Source organism: Mustela erminea, chromosome 14 (assembly GCF_009829155.1).
Source record: "Mustela erminea isolate mMusErm1 chromosome 14, mMusErm1.Pri, whole genome shotgun sequence".
Classification (NCBI taxonomy): domain Eukaryota; kingdom Metazoa; phylum Chordata; class Mammalia; order Carnivora; family Mustelidae; genus Mustela; species Mustela erminea.
In genome coordinates, this window is record NC_045627.1 from 36,760,392 (window position 1) to 36,785,568 (window position 25,177).

General features: G+C 45.5%; 2 protein-coding genes across 3 annotated transcripts in view; one reads left to right on the forward strand and one right to left on the reverse strand.

Annotated features, from left to right (window-relative positions):
- LRRC20 (leucine rich repeat containing 20) overlaps positions 1-2,783 on the reverse strand; it is a 109,713-nt gene extending 106,930 nt beyond the window's left edge. The window contains exon 1 of one of the 2 annotated variants that reach the window (XM_032314135.1): positions 2,606-2,783. In XM_032314135.1, the coding sequence (XP_032170026.1) occupies positions 2,606-2,639 (34 nt within the window). In that variant the 5' untranslated portion in view covers positions 2,640-2,783. The remainder of the gene's footprint in view (positions 1-2,605) is intronic. The other variant, XM_032314132.1, reaches the window with a different exon arrangement.
- Positions 1,891-25,177, forward strand: EIF4EBP2 (eukaryotic translation initiation factor 4E binding protein 2). The gene is made up of 3 exons (XM_032314136.1): positions 1,891-2,201; positions 17,657-17,842; positions 18,802-25,177. The coding sequence occupies exons 1-3, from the start codon at positions 2,057-2,059 to the stop codon at positions 18,831-18,833; spliced, it is 363 nt and encodes a 120-aa protein (XP_032170027.1). The 5' UTR covers positions 1,891-2,056; the 3' UTR covers positions 18,834-25,177.

Genomic DNA, 25,177 nt, shown 5'->3' on the forward strand with positions numbered 1-25,177 from the left:
GAACACACCGATATCTATAATCAAAGAGAGATCAAGGAGGGGGTGTGTTGTAATCACACACTTTGCAAGCTTTACACAGATGTAAACTAGTATCTTAACTTTTCTCTCTCTCTCTCTCTCTCTCTCTCTCTCTTTAAAAGATTTATTTACTTATGTAATCTCTACACCCAAGGTGGGGCTGGAACTTAAAGAGTTGCAAGCTCTACCACCTACTGAGCCAGCCAGGCATTCTGTCCTTGTCTTGACATATGCAAAACCACAGAAGCACAGAATCTTCCAAGGTTGAGCTCAGTCCCCTTCAGCTCTGGGGACCTCCACACTGCAGAGTAGGCAGGAGGTTCTTTTTCCCGAATTCTTGGACACTCACCACAAAATCAGTTCCATGTCATGCTCTGGCCCAACCTGACCACCAATCACAATACTTGCTTCCCTGTGTTAAGTTCTTTTGCTTGTGTCTTTACTAAGTAATTGCTTGGTGCTCTCAGTAGTGAGGTAGTGGCTGTTTTACTTGGGCTGAACACTCAATATCTCTTAGCCTCAATTTCCTTATTCAAAAAATGGGAATGAGGGTACTTAACGTTGGTGGTACCCATGATTCTCCTTCCAATTCCATTTTGGATATGTCTGGGCAGAGACAATGCTACCTAGAGCAGCAGTTCTCAAAATGTGGTCTGGAAATCCCTGGGGGATGGAGGGGGGTTCCCTGAGGCTCTTTCCAAGATTCTGTGAGGGTTTCTCTTTTCAACTGCATATCTGCATGAATCTGGGTTTCCTTCACATACTTGAATCAAAATAACACATCACAACAGATCGAATGCAGAAACAGATGTGAGGCTCCAACTGTCTTCTATGAAGCAGACATTAAAATGCTTGCCAAGATGTAAAACAATGTCACTGTTTTCAGTAATTTCTTTTTGTTTTGGAAAATACAATTTTTTAAATAAAGATATGTTAATATGTAATGATATTACTTTATAAATTAATGACCATTTTCAATATTCTCAGGTTTAATTTCTAACACAGTAATTACCAATAGATATAATCCACACAAAGAAAAGCTGGGATCCTCAGTAATTCTTAGGAATGTAAACTTTGAAAAGTCTGAGAACCCTTAAGAGGGAAGAGTAGCGTTCCAAATCGAGATTTTTCAGGTACCTCGGGTTCTTATCCTTACCCGGTGTTACAGTTCCTTTCTAACACAGTTCTCATCCTTATGACATGGGTAGCTATTAATATCTTTGTTTCTTTAATGTTTATATGTTGCATATAATGTTATATGTTATATGTTATATGTAGGGACTATTTCTGGAGGGATATAAGAGTATACAGCTGGTACCAGTGGACCCCTCAGGAAAGAAGAATTTGGAAACTGGGAGACAGCGGTTTAACCTTTCACCTCTGAATTTTTTTCTAATACATGGCCCATTTATCACCTACACTTAATACGGAGCAATTAAAAGTAAAATTACATTTTTTGAATGGCTAGAAAACAGAAGTTGGCTAAAGTAAAGTGGTGCTAACCGGCAACCAGGAAAAAAAAAAAAGAAAAAGCCCACCAAAGTTTTCTGCGCCTACCTTCTGACGACTCAGAAACACTTGGCGTAGACTTCAGACTAGCGTCCGGCCCGCTGGGCTTCAGTCCCTCCCCGCCCGCGGCCCCGCCCCCCATCCCTCGCCCCGCCCCCTCGCGCCCTCGCCCCGCCCCCTGCTACGTCACCTCCGCCGACCCGCTCCCCCGAACTCCCTCTGGCTCCCGCCTTCGCCCGCTTCCGGTCGTCGTCGTCGCCGCTGCTGCCGCTGCTGCTGCTGCTGGGGCTGCTGGCGGAGGCCGGAGGATCGGGCGGCGGCGGCGGCGGCGGCTGAGAGGGCGGCGGCGGGAGCGGAGCGGGACGAGGGAGCGAGAGGAAACGAGCGAGGAGTGAGCGGAGCGCGTCCAGCCCCGCCCGCCCTTTCGCTCGCCGGAGCGGCCGCAGCAGCCCGGGCCCCCAGCCGCCGCCGCCGCCGCCGCCTGCCCGCCCGCCCGCCGGACAAAGCCCGAGAGCCCGCGCCCAGAGCCATGTCCTCGTCCGCCGGCAGCGGCCACCAGCCCAGCCAGAGCCGCGCCATCCCCACCCGCACCGTGCCCATCAGCGACGCCGCGCAGCTACCTCATGACTATTGCACCACGCCCGGGGGGACGCTCTTCTCCACCACGCCGGGAGGTGAGCGCGGGCCGCCCCGCCGCGGCCCGGAGCCTGTAGCCCGTTTCCTCCGCCGCGTCCCCGCCTGCCTCCCACCGCGGGCCTTTAACTCAGGGCGTGTCCAAGCGGGGCCGCCTCGGCCCTCGCAGCTCCGCCAGAGCCCCCCCCCCCCCCCCAGCTCCGCCAAAGCCCCCGGGAGGCTGCTTTCGGAACCTTAACTTCGCATTCTCTCTTGGCTGCAACTCTGTTCAGCGCGCGCCCACTCGGGGAACGTGGCTCTCCCTTCGGTGGGGGGGGAAAAAGCCCTTGTTCCCGTTTCGTGGCAGCTTTCTGCGCTCGACCCAGTTTTCTCCCCCCACCCCCCACCCCCGCCTCCTCCTAGGCAAATTCGTCTTGCACTTGGCCTTGCTCTCGTTCTGCATTACCTCTGCCTCTTGCATGTCCTGCGTTTGTGCACATTAGTGGTTTACTTTGGAGCTCTCTCCCCGGCCTTTTTAGAAAGGAAGCTGGGCAGAGTAATTCGCTGCTGGGACTCTGCGATGACTTGTTTTGCTGCTTTTAGAACAGCAGGAGGAGGCTGGAATGCAGAGTTTGGACGCCTCGCCCAGCGTTATCCTGCTTTGACAGCATTGTTTACTTGCTGAACTAGGCCCCACGAGGGGCGGGGGCGGGGGGAGTCCCCAGGCCCAGGCTGGGGGAGAGAATGAGAGAGTGATAAAATAATATTCGAGTAATAGCCAAGGGAGAAGACGTGGGGGTAGTAGAGCGCTGGCAGCTTTAACGATAAGTTTTTGGCGATGACGCCCTTGGGGATAGATGAGGAGGGCCATTGTCAGGAAGGGCACCCGGATCGGTGGGATTGCTCGATTCTGGGGAAGGGGCAGCGCAGGGAGAGTTTCCCCTAGCATTGCTTTTCCGAGTGTGACCAGGAACTGTTTACAAGGAAGAACACTGGAGGGGAGGTGAACCATGTTGAATTGGTCTGGGGAAAGGGAACTCAAAGGTTGTGTGTCCGCTGACTGGGCTGTTCTCCAGAGGGAGGAGACTGGGGAGTGATCTTGTGGGACCTTATTGAAGGGGTTGGCGCTTCATTTTAACTTGGGAACTTTGCGTTCTTTTGGTGTTGGGGTGGCCTCTCCCTAGATGGTTGAACTTTGCTGGCAGCCCCTGGCGAAGAAGATGGCTAGCTTCGTTCCTGTGGGCTGGGCTCACCAGCTTGTACTACAACCAATAGGGTGCCGTTAGGCCCAGCCATCCTTGAATTGATTGCACAACAGCAAGGCCCACAGAGTAGGAAGACTTGCCAACAACAAGGGATAAAAATTGAGGAGAGAGCTCTGAAGATGAAACGGTCCAGGCCACTCTACAGAGGAATCCGTCCAGGACGGGGAGGGGTGGCTGCCTTGAAAGACTTTAAAATGACCCAAGCAGAAGTTCACCAGTATTTTTGGATAGCTGGGCTTAAAGAGGCTTTAACTTTGCGGGACAGTGGGATGGCTTGGTGAGGTGGCTTGCCTCACTGGAGAGCCCTCTGGATCTTCTGATCTGTTCAAGGCCAGCCCCTGAGTATGCTGCCATTGTGCTTTCTGATGGTGAAAGATTTTGGCAGACCAGTATCTGCTCCAGATACAGTTGTCCTGAACTTGAACTGACAGCTTTTAAGAAGTGGATATTGTTTTCCAAGGTGATAGGAAGGGGTTTGTAACTTCCTGCAGAGTTCTCGGTGGTACTGGTCAGTAAATGCCCACGCTGCCAGCTGTTGAGAACATGTCATGGTTTACAACTGCACTGAGCTATTTATGTGGGAAAGGAACTAAACTTTTAGCTATATATTAATCATTGTTCCCCTGCCAGAGGAGTCACAGAAGGAGTACCTTTTGGGCGTATTTCAAACAGCCAAGCTACCTTGCTTTTAAAATAAGGGCATAGTCTTTAAGCATTGCTTTAAAGATAGAAACCTGTCTCATAGTCTGGATTAGTTCCTGAAATGCTTGGAAAGATTCTGTCGGTGATACTGATTCATTTACCCTTCCTTCCAACTTAGAGTCACTACTGCTTTCTCGAATATCACTTAACTGTCTCCAGATAGTTTCTGTACACAGTCTTTTGTTTCAGATTTAAATAGTTGTCATCTTAGCTCATCTATGATATTGAACTTATATTTATGGGTAGAGCAGATTGTAATCTTTGGGTTTTTAACACGGAGACTTGCATAATGTGTTTGTAGGCTACAGTACTGTTGGGCTTGGATTTAATCACGATTAATTCAGTGCTGTTTAGATGCACAGTAGTTACTGATTTAATTTTTCCCCCTTTGGAAATTTTTCCCCTCCTGTGGTGGTTTGTTCATCTCTCTTGTTACATTCCTCTCTCTGCCACTGTGTAATTGAGCCAGGGAAAGATAGTTTATTTGGTCTCTCTTTCAGGTACCTGAATTAATGTGATTAGGTATTTTAAGTGTGTTTTGTGGGCCTAGTGCAGTGCTTTGCACAAAAGAGAACCACAGACAAAAGTAGGAAATGAGGCCCTTGCTCATGATCTTAAAATGTTGAAGGCGGCTGGGGACTGAGATTTTTTTGTTCTAGAACAGCAACAACAAAGTATAGAATCCAATGCTAACATACATTTCAGGTGTGAAAACATTTGGAAAAATGATAGTAAGCCTGCATTGGAAATCTCTACTTAGTGGGAAGGAAGGGGATTAGTATGTCCTGTCTTTAACTTCTGGAAACCTTTTGGAGTGCCATGCACATGTTGCAGCGTTCCAGGATAGCAGTTGATGTGCTCAGTGCCCTAAGTGATCAGACTGGGCAGGGACATTCACAACATAGTGAATTTAGAATTTCTTCTCCTTTGAGAGTCCTTTGTTTACTGGGGATCAGAGGTTACAGCCTATCCCTTGGGAAGGTTTCTCAAAACTGCCTTCTCATGGTTTAGGAAATGAGAGGTGGGTGGAAGCACACTTGCTCTGACCTTTGGATTTCTCAGCTTGCTAGAAGAGTGCTTACTTATTTTCATTGTTGAGGAGGAGGAAGATTTTTGTTGAGTAAATTCAAGCTAGCGCAACAACAACAAAAATGCCCTTGGATTTTATGTTTTATCTGCCTGTGGAGGAGTGAGGACGATATTTGGTTCTTCCTTTGGGAAGCTACATATAGCCTCAATGGAAGGGAGAGTTACTGTAGTTGTCCTCACTTTTGTAACACTCTGGTTAGCTGGAAGGGACCTAATGCTTTCGTAAGTTCTGAACTTTCTCCTTCCGGGAATGTTGTGTTCTGGGAAATGAGCAGAAACAGAACTCTTTTTTTTAGCCTTTCTTTCTTCCTTTCTTATGCTGCATAATATCCTCATCAGCTATGGAAAAGTGCTATTGCCATAACAAGAGCACCAGAGGGGAACTAACTGTGATGGTCTAAAATCTTATTCGTGCTGCTACATCTCCTTTCTGCCAACTGGAGAGTTGCTGGGATTGGTTCATTGGGTCAGACTTACCTGTCGGCCATTGGAAAGGTCTGGAAATAAAGGAGAAAGTAGGAAGAAGGGAAAATAAAAAACTTGGCATGACCTGTAAATAAATAAGAGTATTTGTGAGGAGTGCTCTAAGTTTTGACCTGGTTCCTTCCCTGGGAGATGAATAGAGCTCTATGTGGATATGGGGAAGGAAGGTCAGTTTCTGACTGTTGTGAAATTTCTAACTCCATGACCTTGGGTTGAGTTTATTCCAGGCCAAACTCTTCTGAACCAACAAATGCACTTATTTGGATGGTTTAATTTGAAGTTAATAAAATTTCTTGAATGTATATAGCATAGTCCCTGGATTCATAATTTAAACCAAGCTACTTGGTCTTGAAAGAGACCCTTAATCTTGAATGATTCAGACTTATGACTGGAGTCTTAACAATTTTATAAGAGGGGGTCTTGCAAAGGGGCGCCTGGGTGGCTCAGTAAGAGAGCATGTGACTCTTAATATCAGAGTCGTGAGTTCAAGCCCCAAGTTGGGCGTGGAGCCTACTTTAAAAAAAAAAAAACAGAAGAAGAAGAGGAGGAGTCTTGCATAGTTTGGCTGCATTGTAGGCTTCATTGTGTGTGTAAAAATGTGCAGTTAATGTGGGGTAAGGTAGTACATCTGGTTGGAGAAGACAGCCTGTGAGTAGCAGAACTTTTTCTTGGCTTCCAAGTCTTTTGATGAACAGTGTAATATTTATTTTTTTTTAAAGGATTTTATTTATTTATTTGAAAGACAGAGATCACAAGTAGGCAGAAAGGCAGGCAGAGAGAGAGAGGAAGGGAAGCAGGTTCCCTGCTGAGCAGAAACCCTAATGTGGGACTCGATCCCAGGACCCAGAGATCATGACCTGAGCTGAAGGCAGAGGCTTTAACCCACTGAGCCACCCAGGGACCCCGAACAGTGTAATATTTAAGAGATTTTTGTTTCTCCATTTATAATAGAACAAAAGTCAGCTGAGAATTGCAGTCATTCACCTTACTGAATAGGCAAGGCCTAGACTTCCATTTTCAGATTTGTTCCTTGTGGAACTCCCATTTTGTGAAAGCCCCTTAGAACCTGTGTTTTAACAGGCAGCAGCTGTCCATCCCATGAGTGGCTAGTTTTTAAAGGTCCCCTGCACATGTTCTCAGGCCATTCTTTGAAGGCAAAAGCTCAGAAATCCCTGAGAGTTTACTTCTAAGTAAATAATCTTTTAGGTCTTCAGGATGAATTCCCTGACAAACAGAAGCTGTTCTAGTTATTGAGTGTTTTAAGAAAGTAAAAACTTTAACAAGCAAGGACAAATGAACTGGAGAAGGCAGTTCCATCCATGTAGGTTCCATGGGTTTTTTAGTAGACAAGACCATATCATCCGTAAATAGTGATAGTTGTATGTCTCCTTGTTCTTTCTGAGTGCCTTTTATTTTTTCCTGCCTAATTGATCTGGCTAGAACTCTAAGTACTGTATTGAACAGAAGTGGCAAGATAGTGTGAACAGATTGCCTTGTTTTCAGTATTAAGAAAATATCTCGGGGCGCCTGGGTGGCTCAGAGGGTTAAAGCCTCTGCCTTCGGCTCAGGTCATGATCCCAGGGTCCTGGGATCGAGGCCCACATCGGGCTCTCTGCTCAGCAGGAAGCCTGCTTCCTCCTCTCTCTCTGCCTGCCTCTCTGCCTACTTGTGATCTCTGTCTGTCAAATAAATAAATAAAATATTAAAAAAAAAAAAAATCTCGTTTTTCACCATTAGGTAAGATGTTAGCTGTGGGTTTTTCATAGATACCCTTTATCAGTTTGAGGAAGTTCCCTTTTATTCCTCGTCTGTTGAGTGTTTCCATCATGAAAAGGGGTTGGATTTTGTCAAATGCTTTTATTCCCCCCACTTACTTAGTTGGTTGTGTGATTTTTGTTTTTTATCCTGTCGACATGGCATATATGTCAATTGATTTTTGGATGTTGAACCAGCCTTGTATTCTTGGGAGAAATCCCACTTGGTCATGGTATGTAATTGTTTCCATGTTGCTGAATTTGTTGTGCTAATATTTGGTTGAGGATTTTTGCATCTCTGTTCATAAGGGGTATTGGTCTGTATTTTTCTTATGATGTCTTTGGTTTTAGAATCAAGATAATACTGGCCTCATTCACTTCTAATTATTTTAGAAATGGCCTGCTGTTTATAGCAAAATGCTGCCTATTTAGGTGTAAATGTAAATGCTGCTCTGTAGGTGTTAAGAGACACTTTTCAGAAAGTGTGAGAGGTTGTGATTCTTCACGTTAAGATGCATAATTAATCATTTGGGCCTCAGAGGAGCCCATGTTACCACCAGAGACTTTATGTTCGAGTCAAGCTGTTTTAGGTTGAAATGAAACTATTCTCTGGTCACATAAATTCCTAGAATCGCAAATAGGCAGCAGGTAAAAACAGTGACCTAGACCAGGGATTTTCCAGTAGACTCTTGCCTCTCATCAAGACTTTGTTGTTAGACTTCAGGTTCCATACATGAAAAGTGGGAGATGTTAGTAGATAGGCATTATTTTTATTTTTTTAAATACGTGCCCAAGAGCAGGGAAATTTGGATGAAATTTGGAAGAAACACAGTTGAAATGAAAGCCAGGTTTGAATCTGAATGTTTTCCCCATACCAGTAGCAGTGATCCTTCGTTAATTATTAGTATTACAGACAGAGCGTTACCACGTCTGTGAAATCTAATCCAAAGAATTGATCCAGGACACAGTCAGCAACCTGGCAGAGCCAGTCAGATTTTTCCTGGAATCAGAGCAGGGCGTTTTTGTAGAGATGATTTATTTCGGGATAAATGTTCAAGCCCAAGTAGAAGTGGATATATTTGGGGGGCATCTGGGTGGCTCAGTTTGTCAAGCATCTGCCTTTGGGGGAGGAGGGCAGTCATGATCTCAGGGTCCTGGGATTGAGCACCGTGTCTGGCTCCCTGCTCAGTGGGGAGTCTGCTTGTCCCTCTCCCTCTGTCTCCCTCCCCCCCCCCTCAAATAAATAAACAAAATCTTTAAAAAAAAAAAAAAAAGTGGATATATTTGATGTACTTTATTTTGACCCAGATTTTCTGAAGGTCAAGGCTAGACAAACTTAAAATCATTTGACATTTATTGATTAGTTTGTGGTTCATACACCACTTTGGACCTGGTATTCCCTAAAAAGATCATCTTTTCAACTCACAGTGCAGCTGAGACTCCTGGAGAACGAGGTTTGCCTAGCGTCCCTAGCTACTTTGTTCTCCTGACTCCAGGGGCACTATGTGTCCCTTCCATAAATACTTTTAACTTCTCTGGATATTATTTTCTTCGTGTCTAAAATGACAGGCTTCTGCCAGATGTTCTCTAAGCCTCTTCTAACACCAGACCTTCAGAATAGGAACACAGTCGTTACCAACTTCCTTTTCAGGCCAGGCGTATGTTCCGTGATGGCTGTGTCCCAAGTGACTGCACCAGAAGCCATCCTTGGACAGTATCTTGGAGATCATTGCTTCCGCTTACTGAAACTTGAAGTTAAACAAAGCAGAGTAGGATTGGCTTTTCACAAACCTTAGACGTCTCCCATTTGCCCTGGTACTTTACTCATACTAAGTTAGAGGATCCTGAGCCTCCAGTCATACGTCCTGTTGACGTAAAAAATTGTCCCTCTTGATTTTAGCACTTCAGGGATTTGATTGTGGCACACACTGAATGGAGGGGGCTGGCTTAGGCAGCTTTTAGTTTCCTCTGGGTTATCGGCATAGGGCTTTTTAGGAATCTGCTTTTCTTCCAGAGTCTCCACAAAGCATAGATGTTTAAGCAGACATTTCAAAACAAAACAAAACAAAAAGCAGTCATTTCTTCTAAGTGGCAGTGTTGCAAGCCCCAGGATATGCACCATGCCTACCAATCATGGCTTCCTTCAGTGTCTGGTCTGGTGTGCATCTGACCCAGTTCCGGCCAAATGAGATGTAGAGGAAAGTGTGCCGAGGGTTTGCTGAGAAGGATTTTCTCTTGGATGGAGAGAGTCTCCTGAGGGAAGCCCTGTTTAATTCCACACTCCCCCTTTCTCCGTGCACACTTGTGTGGGGGTGTAGGTCCATCTTAGCCTTTGGAAGATTTTTGTCACCAGCTTACTCAATCAAGCTGTGCAATCTGGGCAAGTTACTTGAAGTTTCTTGCTCTGAGCTGTCATTTTGCATGAGCGGATGCCTAATTCTATATAGGAGGCGGCCATAGTTAAACAGAACTTTATGCTGGGGACCCTCTGAAAGTATAGTTACGACTACCCTGTTCAGTTAACCACATGACAGTGGACTTTCTCTAGGTGGTTTAAATTAATAAAATTTCTTGAATGTATATAGCATAATCCCTGGATTAATTATTTAAACCAAGCTACTTGGTCTAGAAAGAGACCCTTAGTCTTGAATGACCTTGTTTGTGTACCTAACCATCTTGGTAAGCATAATTTTGGGCCTCTTTTATTGGTCTTCTTGTTCCTTGCCGTTTTGAAAATTACTAGTGTTTTCATCAAAGGGTAGAAGCTTTTTTCCCCCCTTCTTCCATTCACCAAAGGAACTCTGTTGTACTCTCATGATTTCCTGGTAGTGTCAGCATCTAGAAAGCAATAGGGTATTAGGTTTATCTTTCTATCTATCTGGTCATTAAGGCATGAAGAAAATTTATAAATATCTGATGTTAAAAGATTTTAAAGTTCTTATTTGTTCTGAAATCCAAACATGTAGACTGAAGTAATATATGCACATTTAAAAAATAAGATGGTAATGGACACCTGGGTGGCTCAGTCGGTTAAGTAGCTGCCTTTGGCTCCGGTCATGATTCCAGTGTCCTGGAATTGAGCCCCACATCGGGCTCCCTGCCCAGCGGGGAATCAGCTTCTTCCTCTCCTGCCCATGCTCCTACTCTCTCCTAACAAATAAACAAAATCTTAAAAATTTAAAAAAAAAAAAAAAAGAGGTAAGATGGAAAAAGTAAAATAGAAGCACCTAAAATGCAAAGTAAAATGCCAGTAGACAACTACTTTTAATGGTTTTAGTGCTTTTATTGGTTACTGCTGGTGCTGTATGTACATGTGCACCATAATTTCTTGGCTTGTTAACGTTAGATAATACCATTGATTCCCTATTATGAAAAATGAGTAATCTCGAACACTTTCATTACTTTCTCCCTTTCATTTCCGCTTTTCTCCGTTTACCAGTTTTTGTAAATTGTGTTATCGGTTCTTCTGATAGCTCTCTTCAAAATGTAAAATAGTAGAGTCAGAATCTCTGTCACAGTCTGTCAGCTTAGCTCTCTGCTATATAAAATTGTACCATCCCTTCTGGCTTTAATTCCCTGGTAGGTCAACTTCCCCATTATTTTGACAGTATCAGGGAGGGCATATAACATGTACATACTCTCCTGTAAGTATTCTTCCTCGCTCTTTTTATAGTTTGATCACAAACAGTGAAATCTGGTATATAGCATATATGATATTTTGGTTCTTAACTTTTCAGTATAAAACCAAGGGACATGATTATTTTCATAGAAAAGGAAATAGAAAACTCACTGGAAGGAAAAGCATCCATTGTCAAGGTGAAATAGAGAACTTTTTTTTTGGTACTTATTTCTCAAGAGAGCATATGCACAGGGGAGGGGCAGAGGGAGAAAGAGAATCTCAAGCAGACTGCTGAGCACAGAGTTCCACTCAGGGCTCCATCTCACAACTCTGAGACCTTGACCTGAGACAAGATCAAACTGTCAGATGTTTAACCAACAGCCATCCAGGCACCTCGCAGCCCATTTTAATATGTTATATTCAAGGTATGGGTTTCTTGTATGGTTTTTTTATTTTCCTTCTTCAGGAATTTATATTAACTCATTTCTAGTTACTTGTGGCTGCATTGGCTGACATGAAATTGGCCTGACAAGTGTGGCAGGCTGTTTGGATGAAATGTGGATTACCAGGAAGTTCTTGCTTTAGAAAATAGATGTCTCTGCATACACGTGTTTAAGAGACCTTGAGTATTGTAGCGCTTTTTTTTGTTTGTTTTTATCTTGGAATAGACATGATCTCATGGTAAACACACATATATATATAATAAGGGAAACAAAGGCTTTTTTTCTTGCCACTTTATTTATAGTCAAATCTTAATGTTTTTCTTTGAGTACTTTTGATTTTTTGAATGGTCAGGTGCTTTTGAATCGTACTGTATATCCTCAGTTGCTGACAGGCTAATTCCCCATTTTTGCTCTGTATCTGCTACAATGAAACTTTTTTTTAGCTTTCAGGTATCTAAAATCCAAACACCTAAAATGCTATCCTTTTGTATTCCTGTTTTCCCTGGCATTATTTGAGAACCTTAGTGACGACCCTTAAGACTCCGGTTCTTCAGAGTGTCTTCTCTTCTGAATTAATTTGCTTTATTTGCATTCACAACCAAATGTACTTTAAGAATCCACTAAAAAACTATTAGAACTAATTGAGTTTAGCAAGGTTGCAGGATACAAGAATGGTATACAAAAACCGATTGTATTTCTATACACTTCTATACACTTTCAGTGGACAATGCAAAAATGAAAACAGTTCCATTTCTAATCACATAAAATAATAAAATATATAGGAATAGATTTAATGAAAGGAGCCCAACACTTACACTGTGGAAGCTACAAAACATCGTTAAAAGCAATCAGAGAAGACCTAAATAGATGGAAGGCGTTCTCCATGTGTGGATTGGAAGATGGTGTTGATGACTATTTCCCAGATCTACACAGTCAACACAATCCCATCAAAATCCCAGCTGGCTTCTTTGCATAAGTTGACAAGCTGGTCCCAAAGTTGATAAGGAATTTTAAGAGACCCAAAATAGCCCAATTTCAATAATTGTTACAAATCAAGCCAGTTTGGTACTGCTGTAAGGATAAACATAGATGGGGCACCTGGGTGGCTCAGTGGGTTAAAGCCTCTGCCTTCAGCTCGGGTCATGATCCCAGGACCCTGGGATCAAGCCCCGCATCGGGCTCTCTGCTCAGCAGGGAGCCTGCTTCCTCCTCTTTCTCTGCCTGCCTCTCCACCTACTTGTGATCTCTGTCTGTCATATAAAATATTTAAAAAAAAAAAAAGGATAAACATAGATAAGTGAGAGTCCAGAAAAAAACCCATACAGTTATGGCCACTTGATCTTTGACAAGGCTGCCAAGACAAGTAAATGGGGGAAGAACAGTCTTTCCAACAAATGAAACTGGTACAACCGGATATCCACCCACAAAAACTGAAGTTGGGTCCCATGGCTCGAAAACCTAAATGTAAGAGCGTAAAACCTATAAAATCTTTAGAAAACAACATAGGCACAAATCTTTATGACCTTGGTTAGTAAATAGTTTGAGTATGGTGCCAAAAGCATAAGCAACAAAAGAAAAAGACATAAATTGGGCTTTGTCAAAATTAAAAACTTTTATGCTTCAAAGAATACAAAAAAAAAAAACCCTCACAGAATAGGGGAAAATATTTGTAAATCATATATGAATAAGGGACATGTATTCATAAATATAAAGAACTCTTAAAACTCAGTAGTAAAAAGGTAACCCACTAAAAAGCAGGCAGAGGATCTGAATAGACATTTTTCCAAAGAAGATGTCTATTGCAATGACCAATAGGCATATGAAAAGATGTTCAACACCATTACCCGTCAGGGAAATGCAGATTAAAATCAAACCACAGTGAAATTTAAGAAACAAAACAAATGAGCACAGGGGGAAAAAGGAGAGAGGCAAACTGAGAAACAGACTCTTAATTATAGAGAACAAACTGATGGTTACCAGAGGGGAGGTGGGTCGGGGGAGGGCTGAAATAGGTCATGGGGATTAAGAAGTGCACCTATTGTGATAAGCACCAGGTGTTGTATAGAAGTGTTGACTCACTATATTGTACACCTGAAACTAATACTATACTTTGTGTTAGCTGAAATTTAAATAAAAACTTAAAAATCAAACCACAGTGAGATACCACTTCATACTCATAAGATAGCTACAATAAAAAAATATAGAAAGTGTCGGCTGCCATGTGTATACATTGGAACCCTCACATACTGCTGGTGGGAATGTAAAATGGTGCGGCCGCCTTAGAAAACAGTCTGGTGGTTGCTCAAAAGATTAAACACAGAGTTAATCATATGATCTAGCAATTCTGCTCTTACCCAAGAGAAAGGAAAACATATGTCCACACAAAGACAGGTACATGAATGTTTATAGCAGCATTACTCAGAGTGGAAATAACCCAGATGCCCATCAACTGATTACTTGATAAAATGTGACATATACATGTAATGGAATATTTGACAATAGAAAGAAAGAAAGCACTGAAAGATACTAAAAATAGACTAACCTTGAAAACATATGCAAGTGTAAGAAGCAGTCACAAAAGATCACATATTGTAAGATTCCATTTATATGAAATGCCCAGAATAGGCAAATCTGTAGAGACAGAAAACAGTGGTTTTCTGGGGCTTCTGGGTTGGAGAGGGACTGCTCAATGTGTATGGGTTATCTTTTAGAGGATGGTTGCCATGTTCTAAAGTTGATTGTGGCGATGGTTGCACAATTCTGTGAATCTACTAAAAACTACTAAATTACACACTTTGAACTATATGTGAATTACGTCTCAATAAAGCTGTAAAAAATGGATTTTATCACCTCTGCAAAGACAAAGAAGTTCTCCAAAATTTCCTTTAGACCTCACACATTTAGGTAGACCCTCTACTGCTTATTTCCTAGTTGGTACAATTACAGTTCTTTAATGCATATGCTGTTGCTAATATATAATTTAGAAATAGAAAGCTTGCTTTTACCCTGTGTTGTGTTTTTCACTGTCTTTTCCCAGGAGTTCCAGGCTTGGCATACTGCAGAAGTAAGAATAATCTTGTTCTGACTTGCAAGCTGATTGTTAGTTTAAGAACATCTGACAATGAAACCTCACTCTTTTGAAACCTAGTGACGAATAGAAGTGGAGGTGATACAGCAAATATGCAAAGTCCATCCACGAAAGCTCTTTTCCTTTCTTCACTGGAAAGCCATCAGGCCCCGCAGCCCATTTGCTCTTCATTTTACATAGTGTCCGAATAAGGTTACCGCTGATTACAAAGTCCCAACAAGGATAGAAGCATCAGGTTAGGACGGGTGAATTGTGTGTGCCCCCACCCTTCCCCAAGTTCATAAGTTGGAGCCCTGACCCCCAATGTGATGATCTTTGCAGCTGGGGTCTTGGGATATAATTAGGTTTAGATGAGGTCATGAGGCCCTCATGATGGATTCATGCCCCTAGAAGAAGAAGCACTAGGGAGCTCGCTCCCCACTCTGCCCCATCTAAGGCCACATTGAAAAGAACTTTCGGCGGAAACAGACCATGCTGGCATCTCAGTCTTGGGCTTCTCGAGCTGAGAAAATAGATTTCTGTTGAAACTGTGGTATTTTGCTGTGGCAGCCCGAGCTGCCTGAGACTTGGGAAAAGAGGGGAGTTCTTAAGCCTAACCATGAGGGAGGTAACAATGAGGAAAGGGGCATGTGCAGGCTGTTCAAATACTGTGCAGTGGAGGGGAAATATTGTAGGCTCCCAGAGTCGCCACAGCACAGTTCATGAAGTGATCTTCAGAATAGTGACTGCAGTTCATCAAGCAAGGGTCTGGTTGTTTCCTGTTGAAGGTGGTAAAAAGTTTTAAATCTGTACTAGAAAAATTTCCACCCAAAATAATTCATGTTACTCACTTTTGGAAAGTTGAACTGTTTTCTGCTATCCAGAATGACTCACTCCTCCTCATTTCCAGATGCCTTTTTAAGTTATTACTGTAGTTCTTATTTTTCAGAGCAAAGAAGGTGAAGATAGATTTTTTTACGTTCCTTGTCCTAAAATTGTATTTGGACACAGGACCTAAGACTTGTGTCTTCTTTCAGCTGGGGAGGAATGATTTCCAGCTTTTCTAGGTATTCTCCAGGGGTTGGAGGGAGGCATGCCAGGTGCTTTGCTAAGGTTAGGTTTACGGTGTGAGTCCTGTCGTAAATGGGCTATGGGCCTTTGCCTCTCAATTATTCTAATAGTAAACATAGGAAGATAATTGTAGCCCACTCTAGGACTCAGAGACTCCCTCTCTGAAGTTTTCAGCCTTTCCCTATCTCGGTTAGGCTTTGGAATGAAAGAGCCGGCGGGCAACAGGGATTAGAGCTGTTGACCTGGTTTGTGCCATGCTGTCCTTCAGAGATGATCCTCCAGCATCTCCTTTTACTACCAGCGAGGCCCCCTTTATTATTCTGAAATGCACTTAGATTATAGGACCTGCCTGCTCGTGTAATATTTTAAAACTGTGTTAGTTCTGTTGTGGGGGCAAAAATGAATGGATTACCTAGTTTCTAAAACACCTGAGCACTCAAGCCTTGGTAAACTTAGAAATCGAAAAACAGAAGCCACCTCTACCGGTGTCTGTCGCCCTCCCAAGAGGGCAGTAAGGTCGTGGCCATCCTGCTGTGTCCCTCTTGAGAAATAGCGCTTGGGGGCCCTTGGGGCGGCCCATGTGCCACTCACCCCGGTGTTTGTGTGTTAATGGTGGTTACCGTCCGACTCTTTCACTTCCAACACTGTGCTCCCACTCCGGGCACGGAGACAGAGTGTAGAGAGGCTTGGGCTGGGAGTCCGCACCCCAGGAGCTTGGTTCTGGTGTGGACACTGGTTTGCTCGGTGAGTTCCATTAAGTCACTTTGGGACAACAGAAGGGGCAGCAGTAGTAGGTCTTCTTAACTATTCATCAGGTCAGATGCCCTCTTCAGAAGGATTGTTGTAGGGCGCCTGGGTGGCTCAGTGGGTTAAGCCGCTGCCTTCGGCTCGGGTCATGATCTCAGGGTCCTGGGATCGAGTCCCGCATCGGGCTCTCTGCTCAGCAGGGAGCCTGCTTCCCTTCCTCTCTCTCTCTGTCTGCCTCTCCGTCTACTTGTGATTTCTCTCTGTCAAATAAATAAATAAAATCTTAAAAAAAAAAAAAAAATTTAGAAGGATTGTTGTAAAACACTCCGGTAGCACTTACTGGCATGCAGATTGTTTCATAAAATAGAGAAGGGTCCAGCTTTTACCACAGCTCTGTCTGGGAAGGATGTTTGTCTCAGTGCCTTTGGAAAGCCTTCAACTTAAAGGCAGCAATCTAATCTATTTGGTGCCTTTTTTTCACGTGTTTATTACTTTATTTAAGACTTTCTAGGAGCTCCTGGGTGGTTCAGTCAGTGGGCATCTGCTTTCGGCTCAAGTCATGGTCCTGGAGTCCCAGGATGGAGCCCCACATCCGGCTCTGCTTCTCCCTCTCCCTCTGCTCCTTTGCCCTGCTTGTACTCTTCTCTAACTCTAAATAAAATCTTAAAATAAATAAATAAATAATAAGATTTTATAAATGGGGGCCCCTGGGTGGCTCAGTTGTTAAGCTTCTGCCTTTGGCTCAGATCATGATCCCGGGGTCCTGTGCACCCGGTTCCCTGCTCAGTGGAAGCCTGCTTCTCCCTCTCCCACTCCCCCTGCTTGTGTTCTTTGTCTCTCACTGTCAAATAAATAAATAAAATCTTAAAAAAATAATAAAAAATAAAACTTTCTAAATGGTTGAACCAAGGTCACATAGAACTGAGACATAGCTGTGGCATAAGGAAGTCACAGGCTTTAGAGAAGCAAAGCGATGAAATGGGACCTAGAATAGGCGATGTGTATGGAATAGGACGGGGGAAAGAATTTTTTTTAAGGTGTTCTGTAAAGGAAGTGATGTTGGAGCTGAGCCTTAAAGCTGGAGTGAAAGAGGAGGAAAAGGCACTCCTCCAGCAGAGGGGCCTGGCCCAGGCGGGGAGGGTAGAACTTATCCTTTTTGTTTGGACTGTGAACCCTCAAGGGTTAGGTTTTGATGGAATTTAAAATAAATTCCTGGGTAATAATTGTAGATTGAAAGCCCCTTAATTTGTTTCAGACTCTTGAACCCTGTTTTCCAGGAACCCGAATCATTTATGATCGAAAGTTTCTGTTGGATCGTCGCAATTCTCCCATGGCTCAGACCCCGCCCTGCCATCTGCCCAATATCCCAGGGGTCACCAGCCCTGGCACCTTAATCGAAGACTCCAAAGTAGAAGTAAACAATTTGAATAACTTGAACAATCATGACAGGAAGCATGCAGTTGGTAAGTGTTTGGGGGGCCGAGTGGGTAGCCCTGGGAATTGCAGTGTCAGTCGAAACGTTGACAGGTTGAAAATTGATTCCTCAGTTATAACCAACATTCATGTGTAGGTCTCTAAGGTTCCCGTCAGCTCCCATCACCAAGGTTTACTGAAATGTTCTGGAAACCCTAGGTTCTAAATCTTAGGTTAATCTAATCTGGGAATAGGGAGAAATCCAAACTCAGGGCATAGGAAATTCTTAGATTAGTCCTTGAACCAGCCCTCAAGTCCTTTCCAGCCTGGGCTGTACTGAACTGGGAGTAACACACAGAACAGAACTGAACAGGCCTCATTTCCATTGCCCTTCAGAAATAGACCTCTTTCTTAAAAGAAGAATGTCCTTTTTGTGGTGCAGGGGGAAATAGGGTTTGTTTCCCCATTTTCCAGGACTGCCTATGATACACACACACACACACACACACACACTCACTCACTCACTCTCTCTCTCTCTCTCTCTCTCACACACTGAGTAATGAGCCACTCTGTTTCAGTGGAAGTGGCCAGCTCCCAAGGTATGCCTCGGGTCGTACCCCCCGACCTCTGTGCAGGAGCCATCATTCTGCCTTCTCAAATTCCAAATGAGCTTTGCATGGACAAAGTATTGATTGAGAGCAGGGCTGAAGTTGAGAGCCTCCAGAAGAGTTTGCTGGCATGATAGATGCAGGCGTCCCACTGGGGTCGCCTGCAGCCAGAGGGATGCTGGGCGGGTTTTCACTTGGATCTTCTTTCCCAGATCCTACTCCTTGTGGGTTGAGTGCCATTCTTTTTTCCACATTAAAAGGACGAGCCAAAGCAAACACATAATTGTTCTAAGGCAGCAGGGAATGGGAGAGTTTGGATCCGTTTTTGACCCTCCAGCGGAGGAATGACAGAGCTGCTTGGCCTTGCCTTTTGTTCTAAACTGTGTCTTGATTCTTCATAGGGGATGATGCTCAGTTTGAGATGGACATCTGACCGCCTGCAGGAACGGCAGGAGAGCAGCGGCGCCGAGGCCGGGCGCACTGGATTGGGCCCATCGGATCAACAATGAACGGACAGAAGGGGCAGCCAGCAGTCCCATTGCAGCCCCCAAGTCCTCCTCTTCCTTGCTCTGGGTGCCAAATGATGCGCAGATGAGCTTCATCTGACCGTTTCCTCTCCCTCTTTCCTGTCCCCCCTTCCCAGTTACACAGATTCCATCCAAGGTCCTTGGCATATTTCCGTAGACCTAAGCAGCCCACAGAGGAAAACAGTTAAACTCTGGCTTCCATAGTCATTTGACAAAGACAGTTGAGAAAACCTAGCCTCCCCGTACTCCCTCCACCCCACCCCCCATTTTTTAAAATCCCAAATCAGATATCAACCTGCCCACAATTGCTTGGCTGGGAAGTCTGGGGAAGTGACACGGGTATGGTGGGTTTGGCACTGTCCACGTCCTGACCCCCCGCGTGCCCTCCCTGTCTCCCCTCTGTGGTTCAGAGCTGCAGGAGTCTGGGTCTCAGGTCTTCACAGCCGTCAGAGGGGGTGAGAATGGAGAGAGCCACTCTCCTCGTCCGTTGAGACGGTTGTCCTTCGGGTCAGAGTGTGGTTTGTACAGCTCTGCTGGCATCACCCTGCCATGCTTTCTGAGACCCGCTTCGGCCTGCTTCCCCTCCTTCCTCCGGCACGAATGTCTTCTGTCTTTAATGTTTAGTGCCGCTTTCTGATCCTTCACTTAGCACATCTCTGCAGAAAAGTGTGGGCCCCACCTGAGGGGGGAGTCCTCAGGAAGCAGCGGGGCTCTTCTCTCCTCCCTCCCTGCTAGCGTGCCACTGCCCGCTGTCCCTTTGTATCTGAGCCCCCCAGGTGATTCTGCCGCTCCTGCAACAGGCCTGTCCAAGCGACAGGCACTTCTGGGGGGGGCCTGGTCATAGCGTTCTACTGGGTGACCCTGCAGAATGACCTGGGGAGCGTGCTGAACCGGGTGGTTACTCGGCCTCGGCAGTCCTTGCTTCCTCGTCCCCTGAGCTTCGAGATACTCGCTGTCTCTGACCGCAAGGTCTTATATTTTGAGTTTAAAAGATGACTTTCAGAATGCTCTTCGAAGAGAGCCAAACTTTTTTCCTTTGTGGACCTGCCGAGACTGCTGGGATGGATAAGCACCGGCTCGAAAGTGGGTTCTCCCCGTTCTCTCGCCTTCCCCGTCGTCCTCAGAGTCGTTCCTCTCCTCTCCCTGCCTCTGTCTGTCCCTCCCTCCCACCTCTCTCTGCCAGGCCATTTTTCAAGTACACATCAAAGATACCTCAAGCGTTGGTATCTGATAATATCTCACTCCTCTTATCTGAGGAGTGATCTTTTATTTTTAAGATGACTACAGACCTATTTTTAGATATGTTTTCAATACGATTTTGAACAGCAACTTTTTAATTACACATCTTCGGTGTTAGGAAGGTGAGAAATGTCCGCGGGCGAGTCTGCTGTTCCATGTCACCATCCTTTGTCCCCCCCGAGTCCCTGATGAGCTCTTTGCTTCTCCCTCTAGTTTTGGGTGTGCATGTTTGCAGTTTGTAGCGGGTGGTGTGTCAAACTGGACCATTCTGCCTTGACGTGGCTTGTTCACCAGAACCTCATTCTTTTCCCTTCCCCTTTGCTTTTTCATGTCCCCACCACCACCCTCCCAACTGTTGACTGGTACAGTAATCTCGGGAGAGTGACACGCCCCACCCCTGTAGAAAGACTAACACCTCTGTCCTGGAACGACAAGTAAAGTAGCCGCTGGTGTTCTGGCAATTTCTGGTTGCATTCGGTGCCCTGAACCCTCTTGTGGAGAGACAACATCCCGGGATGATAGTAACAGGTCAACCAACTAAGAAAGCGAGCTGTTTGTTTTTCTTTTGAACTATGAAAAGACCCTGTTTATGAACACGTTTTAGACAGAAGAAAGGAAGGCTGTCCAGGGAACTGTGTTCTGTTTTCTGCTACAAAATGTGAGTAGTTCAGAGTGACCCTTTTGTGATGGTTGATGTTTCTCAGGAATAAGCTGGATCTCCAAAATTTGGGGGATGTTTTCAGTCTCAAAAATTGATGATCAAAAAAAGTATTTTCTTGTTGCTTTCATGTATCCCTGTTCTGATTGTAATTAAACTCCCAAATTTCACTTTCCATACTCTCGGGAAACCTTCAGTTGCACCATCATTTGCATGAGAAGCTTGCTCAGGACCCCATAGTCCGCTGGGAACTCGATTCTTTGAGAATGAAGCTTCTCGTCCTTCGTAGCTGGCTTTGGCATTCTGCGGAACCCAGCTCCAACTCCAGCTAGTCGGGCAGTGAGCAGAAAATGCTCCTTCTCGATCTTTCTTGCCACACATGAAAATCTGGTGGCCTCGCTGAGCAGCAGGGAGTGGATTTGAAACATGCCAGCTTCGGTAATGTCAAGGTGCCGTTTCCCCCTCTTCTGTCATCTTGGGGAATCTCTGCACACGGCTCCCTAATCGGAGGCCATCTTTCTAGTTTTTGAGGGAATGTCAGCTGTATAGAGCAGCAGCCCACTCCTTCAGCCTTCTCTGCAAGGACCTCCTTACTGGTTGGTGTCCTTTCCTGGAGGCCACTGCTGTGGGACATACTTTGACCTCCACAAATCTGCATTTTAAAGATAGTTTCACAAGGCAGCAGATGAGCTTGTGACAGATGACACCTTGGTACCATGCCTCATGGAGTGATTTTTTTTTCAGGGCGAGCCAGATCCAGAAGAATGAGTAATCTCCCCTGGCTTTCTCTTGGGGAAGGAGAACCCTTTGGGGACCATCTGAGTGAGATGGTTCTTAAAATCTTAGTGATCATTTATTCTTTTTGTGACGAGACCATGTTTCTGTACCCCTGAGGACAGTCCATCACAGTGAGAAATGACCTCGTTCCTCAAAACTCCAGCAGGAGACATGCATTGTCTTGGTCTGTCTTTACCATGTAGTTTGCTGAGATCACCACGTCTTTGTACTCTGTTTAAATAGCTGACGTTCTCCAGAGCACACTGTCTTGCAGCTGGCTTCTTGGTATTGGGCTGTCAAGGCCAGAGTTTGTCGTTCGCCTGTATTTGTTTTCTATTGCTGTGTAACAGATTACCCCCAAACTTTAAATCTCGAAAGGCAAACGTTTTCTGTCAGCTTCTGGAGGTTAGGAATGGGAAGCAGCTTAGCATGATGACCCTGGCACAGGGTCACCGGGAGTGGCCACCCAGATGTTGGCAGGGTCTGCAGTCATCTCACTGGGGCTGGAGAATCCCCTTCTGCGTGCGTTCTTTGTGGCTGTTGGCAGGATGCCTTCGATCTCTCCGTACGGGTACCTGTGTAGAGCAGCATGAGAGTCCTCGCACCAGAGCAGCAGGCTACCCCTGAGCAGGGGACCCCAGGGAGAAGGGCAAGGAAGAGTCTGCAGTGCCTTTCATGACGGTCCTGTGGCCCTTAGAAGCAAGATCCTACGCCTGGCCGACAGTGGTGCAGTATCTGAGAATGTGGGGGCTCTATCTTAAAACCACCTCACTCCCAACAGAGGATACAGGCAATCCAACGGGGGGAAGGTAAAACTAGATACCACAGAGAGATAGCTTGCTACTGCCATGTCCAAACTGAATAGAAGACAGACGCTCTCTGTTTCCCCAAAGCCACCTGCAGGTTTGGAGAGCGGTGGCAAGAAATGACAATTCCTAAGAGAATAAAAAGAGTTCTGCGTTTGCCTGGCTACCAGCAGGGCAAGGATGCCTTGGGCCAGCACCCCATCTTTGCCTCTCCCTGGGCCAGGAACTGACAAAGGGAACCGGATCCTTCTAACTGAGCCACTAAAGCAGACTCCATTGGAGTCAGGGTTGTTAAGCCAAAGGAGGGTATGTGAACGAGGTGTTGGGTTAGCGACCGAATAAAAGCTTCACGGGTTGAGATTCAGAGGAAAGTCGATTGCAGCTGTGAGCCACGCCCCTGGCCGAGTCGAGGTTGGCACCTGCTCCCTGCAGCCATACCAGCCAAAACACGTTCAGGTCGGCTCTCTCCCCCAGGAAGCTACTTCTGCAATTCAGTAGGTAACATCTGGGAATTAGAAATGTCTGCTGGTGCTTCATCGCACCTCTAAGTCCAGTGTGTGTCTTAACTGGGTGCCCACCTCGGCCTGGGCTTCCTGATGGATACGTGTTCTTAAAGAGAACTGGCCCGCGCTTCACCCATGGAAGAAACGTAGATGACCCCAGTCAGTTGAACACTAAGTTTTAGGGAACGTCTGCCGGGTGTCTGGCGCCCGTGCTGAACCACGTTTTAGAGACTTGAGATAGCTTCCAGACACACAGTCCTGTCTGGCTTTATGTTCTGCCTCTTCCCGGTGTTTTCTTCTCTGTAGCACTGCTTGGTTAAGCGTGAACTTGACCAAGAAGCATTGCTGCTGAGGCAGCCTGGAGAACAAGGCACTTCCCTCCACAAGTAGGGACTCCTTCACACCACTTTTCCATGAATTGCCTTTTTCCTTCTGATTTTGAGGCAGAGTCAAAATAGATGGGTCTTTTGTTTTTTGTTGTTGTTTATGCTCCCAGCTCTTTGGGACCGTCTGACCGTCTGACCTCCTGGGTTCGGACGTCTGCAGTAGCACACAGCCTACTGCCTGTGCAGGTTTCACCCCAAAGCCTTTTGTTTAGCTGCACACGCTGTGTGCCTGCATGCAGTCAAGGCAGCTGATAGTGCTGGAGCAGGATCCCAGAAACGGACTTTTTATTCATTCTCTGCTTCTTGGATATTCGATGGCATGTCAAGCATCTTGGCTGCTTAAAGCCAGGGCCCTGGGCCCTTTGAGTTCTGCAGAGTGGTGGTCAGTCTGCTGCCTCTGCATCTGGGCCAGAGCTTGCCTGTCTTGGCATGTCTCTGGACTTAGAATAGCAGCTGTGTATTAATCTGCGAAACCCAATCACTTACCCACCCATGGCATCTGGGCACGGGTAATCATTTTAAAGAAGCATGGTTTCTTTGGCTGGGCAGTTTTTTGTCCGGACTTCGAAAGGGGTGTGGTTAACCACACACCCCCATCCCTGTGTCCTTACCTCTCAGCTTTTAATAAAGGATGAAATCAGATCTTGAAGCAACCGGGTCACAATTCTTTTGCATGCTTCCACCCCAGGGGCATTTCCTGTTCTAGTAAGGATTTTCCAGCTCAGCACTGAGGTTTCCTTGAGGCCAGCTCAGGAATTTCTTAGGAAAGGCTTGAAGGAGAGGGATGCAAACTGATTTTTTCAAGCATTCATTCATGTCACCTTTCCCACCCCCGGAATTCAAATCTCTTTCTCTGGGCTGGTCCTAGAAATGAATACCTTGTGGCAAAACTAGATTGAAGAGGTCTCAAGTTCCTGTTCAGAGGGCCTGTGATTTCTCTTCTCTTAACCTCTGCCTGCAGCCCCGGCCAGCCAGCCATGCAGTATGGATGGCCAGGGGGAAATGAAAAGCATTTCCTGGGGTATTAAATTTTTTGCCACCTTTGTGAGAGTGGGGCACTGACAGATGCTGCAGTGTTTGATCATCATGTGGCCGTGCCGAAATTTCCAGAGGGGGCTCTTGCCGGTGCTTACCCCCCAAATTCCTGGACACTTCTAACTCAGAGAGTTCAATGAATATAGCACAGAACAGCCAGTCTTGCCCCTGGTGTAGCCCCGTCCTCTCCATCTTAATCTTTAAAAACAAACAAAAGACCAAGTCCAGGCCAAGGGTAATTTTTACTTGAAACCAGGAGGGTTGGGGAGGAACACGAGCTAAGTAAGGACCGGTGCTCCAAGTAAGCCATCTTGCTCCTGGTGGCCGGGTCCAAATCACTGAGTACTGTGAGCCAGTGCCTTTCCCTCCCCTGAACACAGCCCACCTCTTCCCACCTGGGTACCCCAGGGGCGAGCCTCAAAGGAGGCATCTTGGAGAGCCCTGAGGACACTCACATATCCAGGGGTCCATTTTATGCATCTTTAATAAGGTATTTTCTGTATAAAACAAATGCTCTTTCCTGTCTTGGTGCCACCAGTGGCCCAGTTCCAACCACTGAACGGAAAAGTGGAGACTGCCAGTACTTCTTGGTCTTCCCTTCATGCCCTTTGACGTGGTTGTCCGCCATCCCTCCCGTCCATTTCACCGTCATGGATGGGGAGCAGAGGATGCCATGCGGTCTCGAGGCAGTCCTCTGTGAGCCTGTGATCACTCTTGTTGGTTTTGGTTTTGGTTTTGGTTTTTGTAACTGTCCTAAACCAGCAGGTGTTTGGAAATTAGGGAAAAAATTAAATTCTCACCAATGGTTGCTGTTACAGTTAAATCAATAAAGATCTTGAATATCAA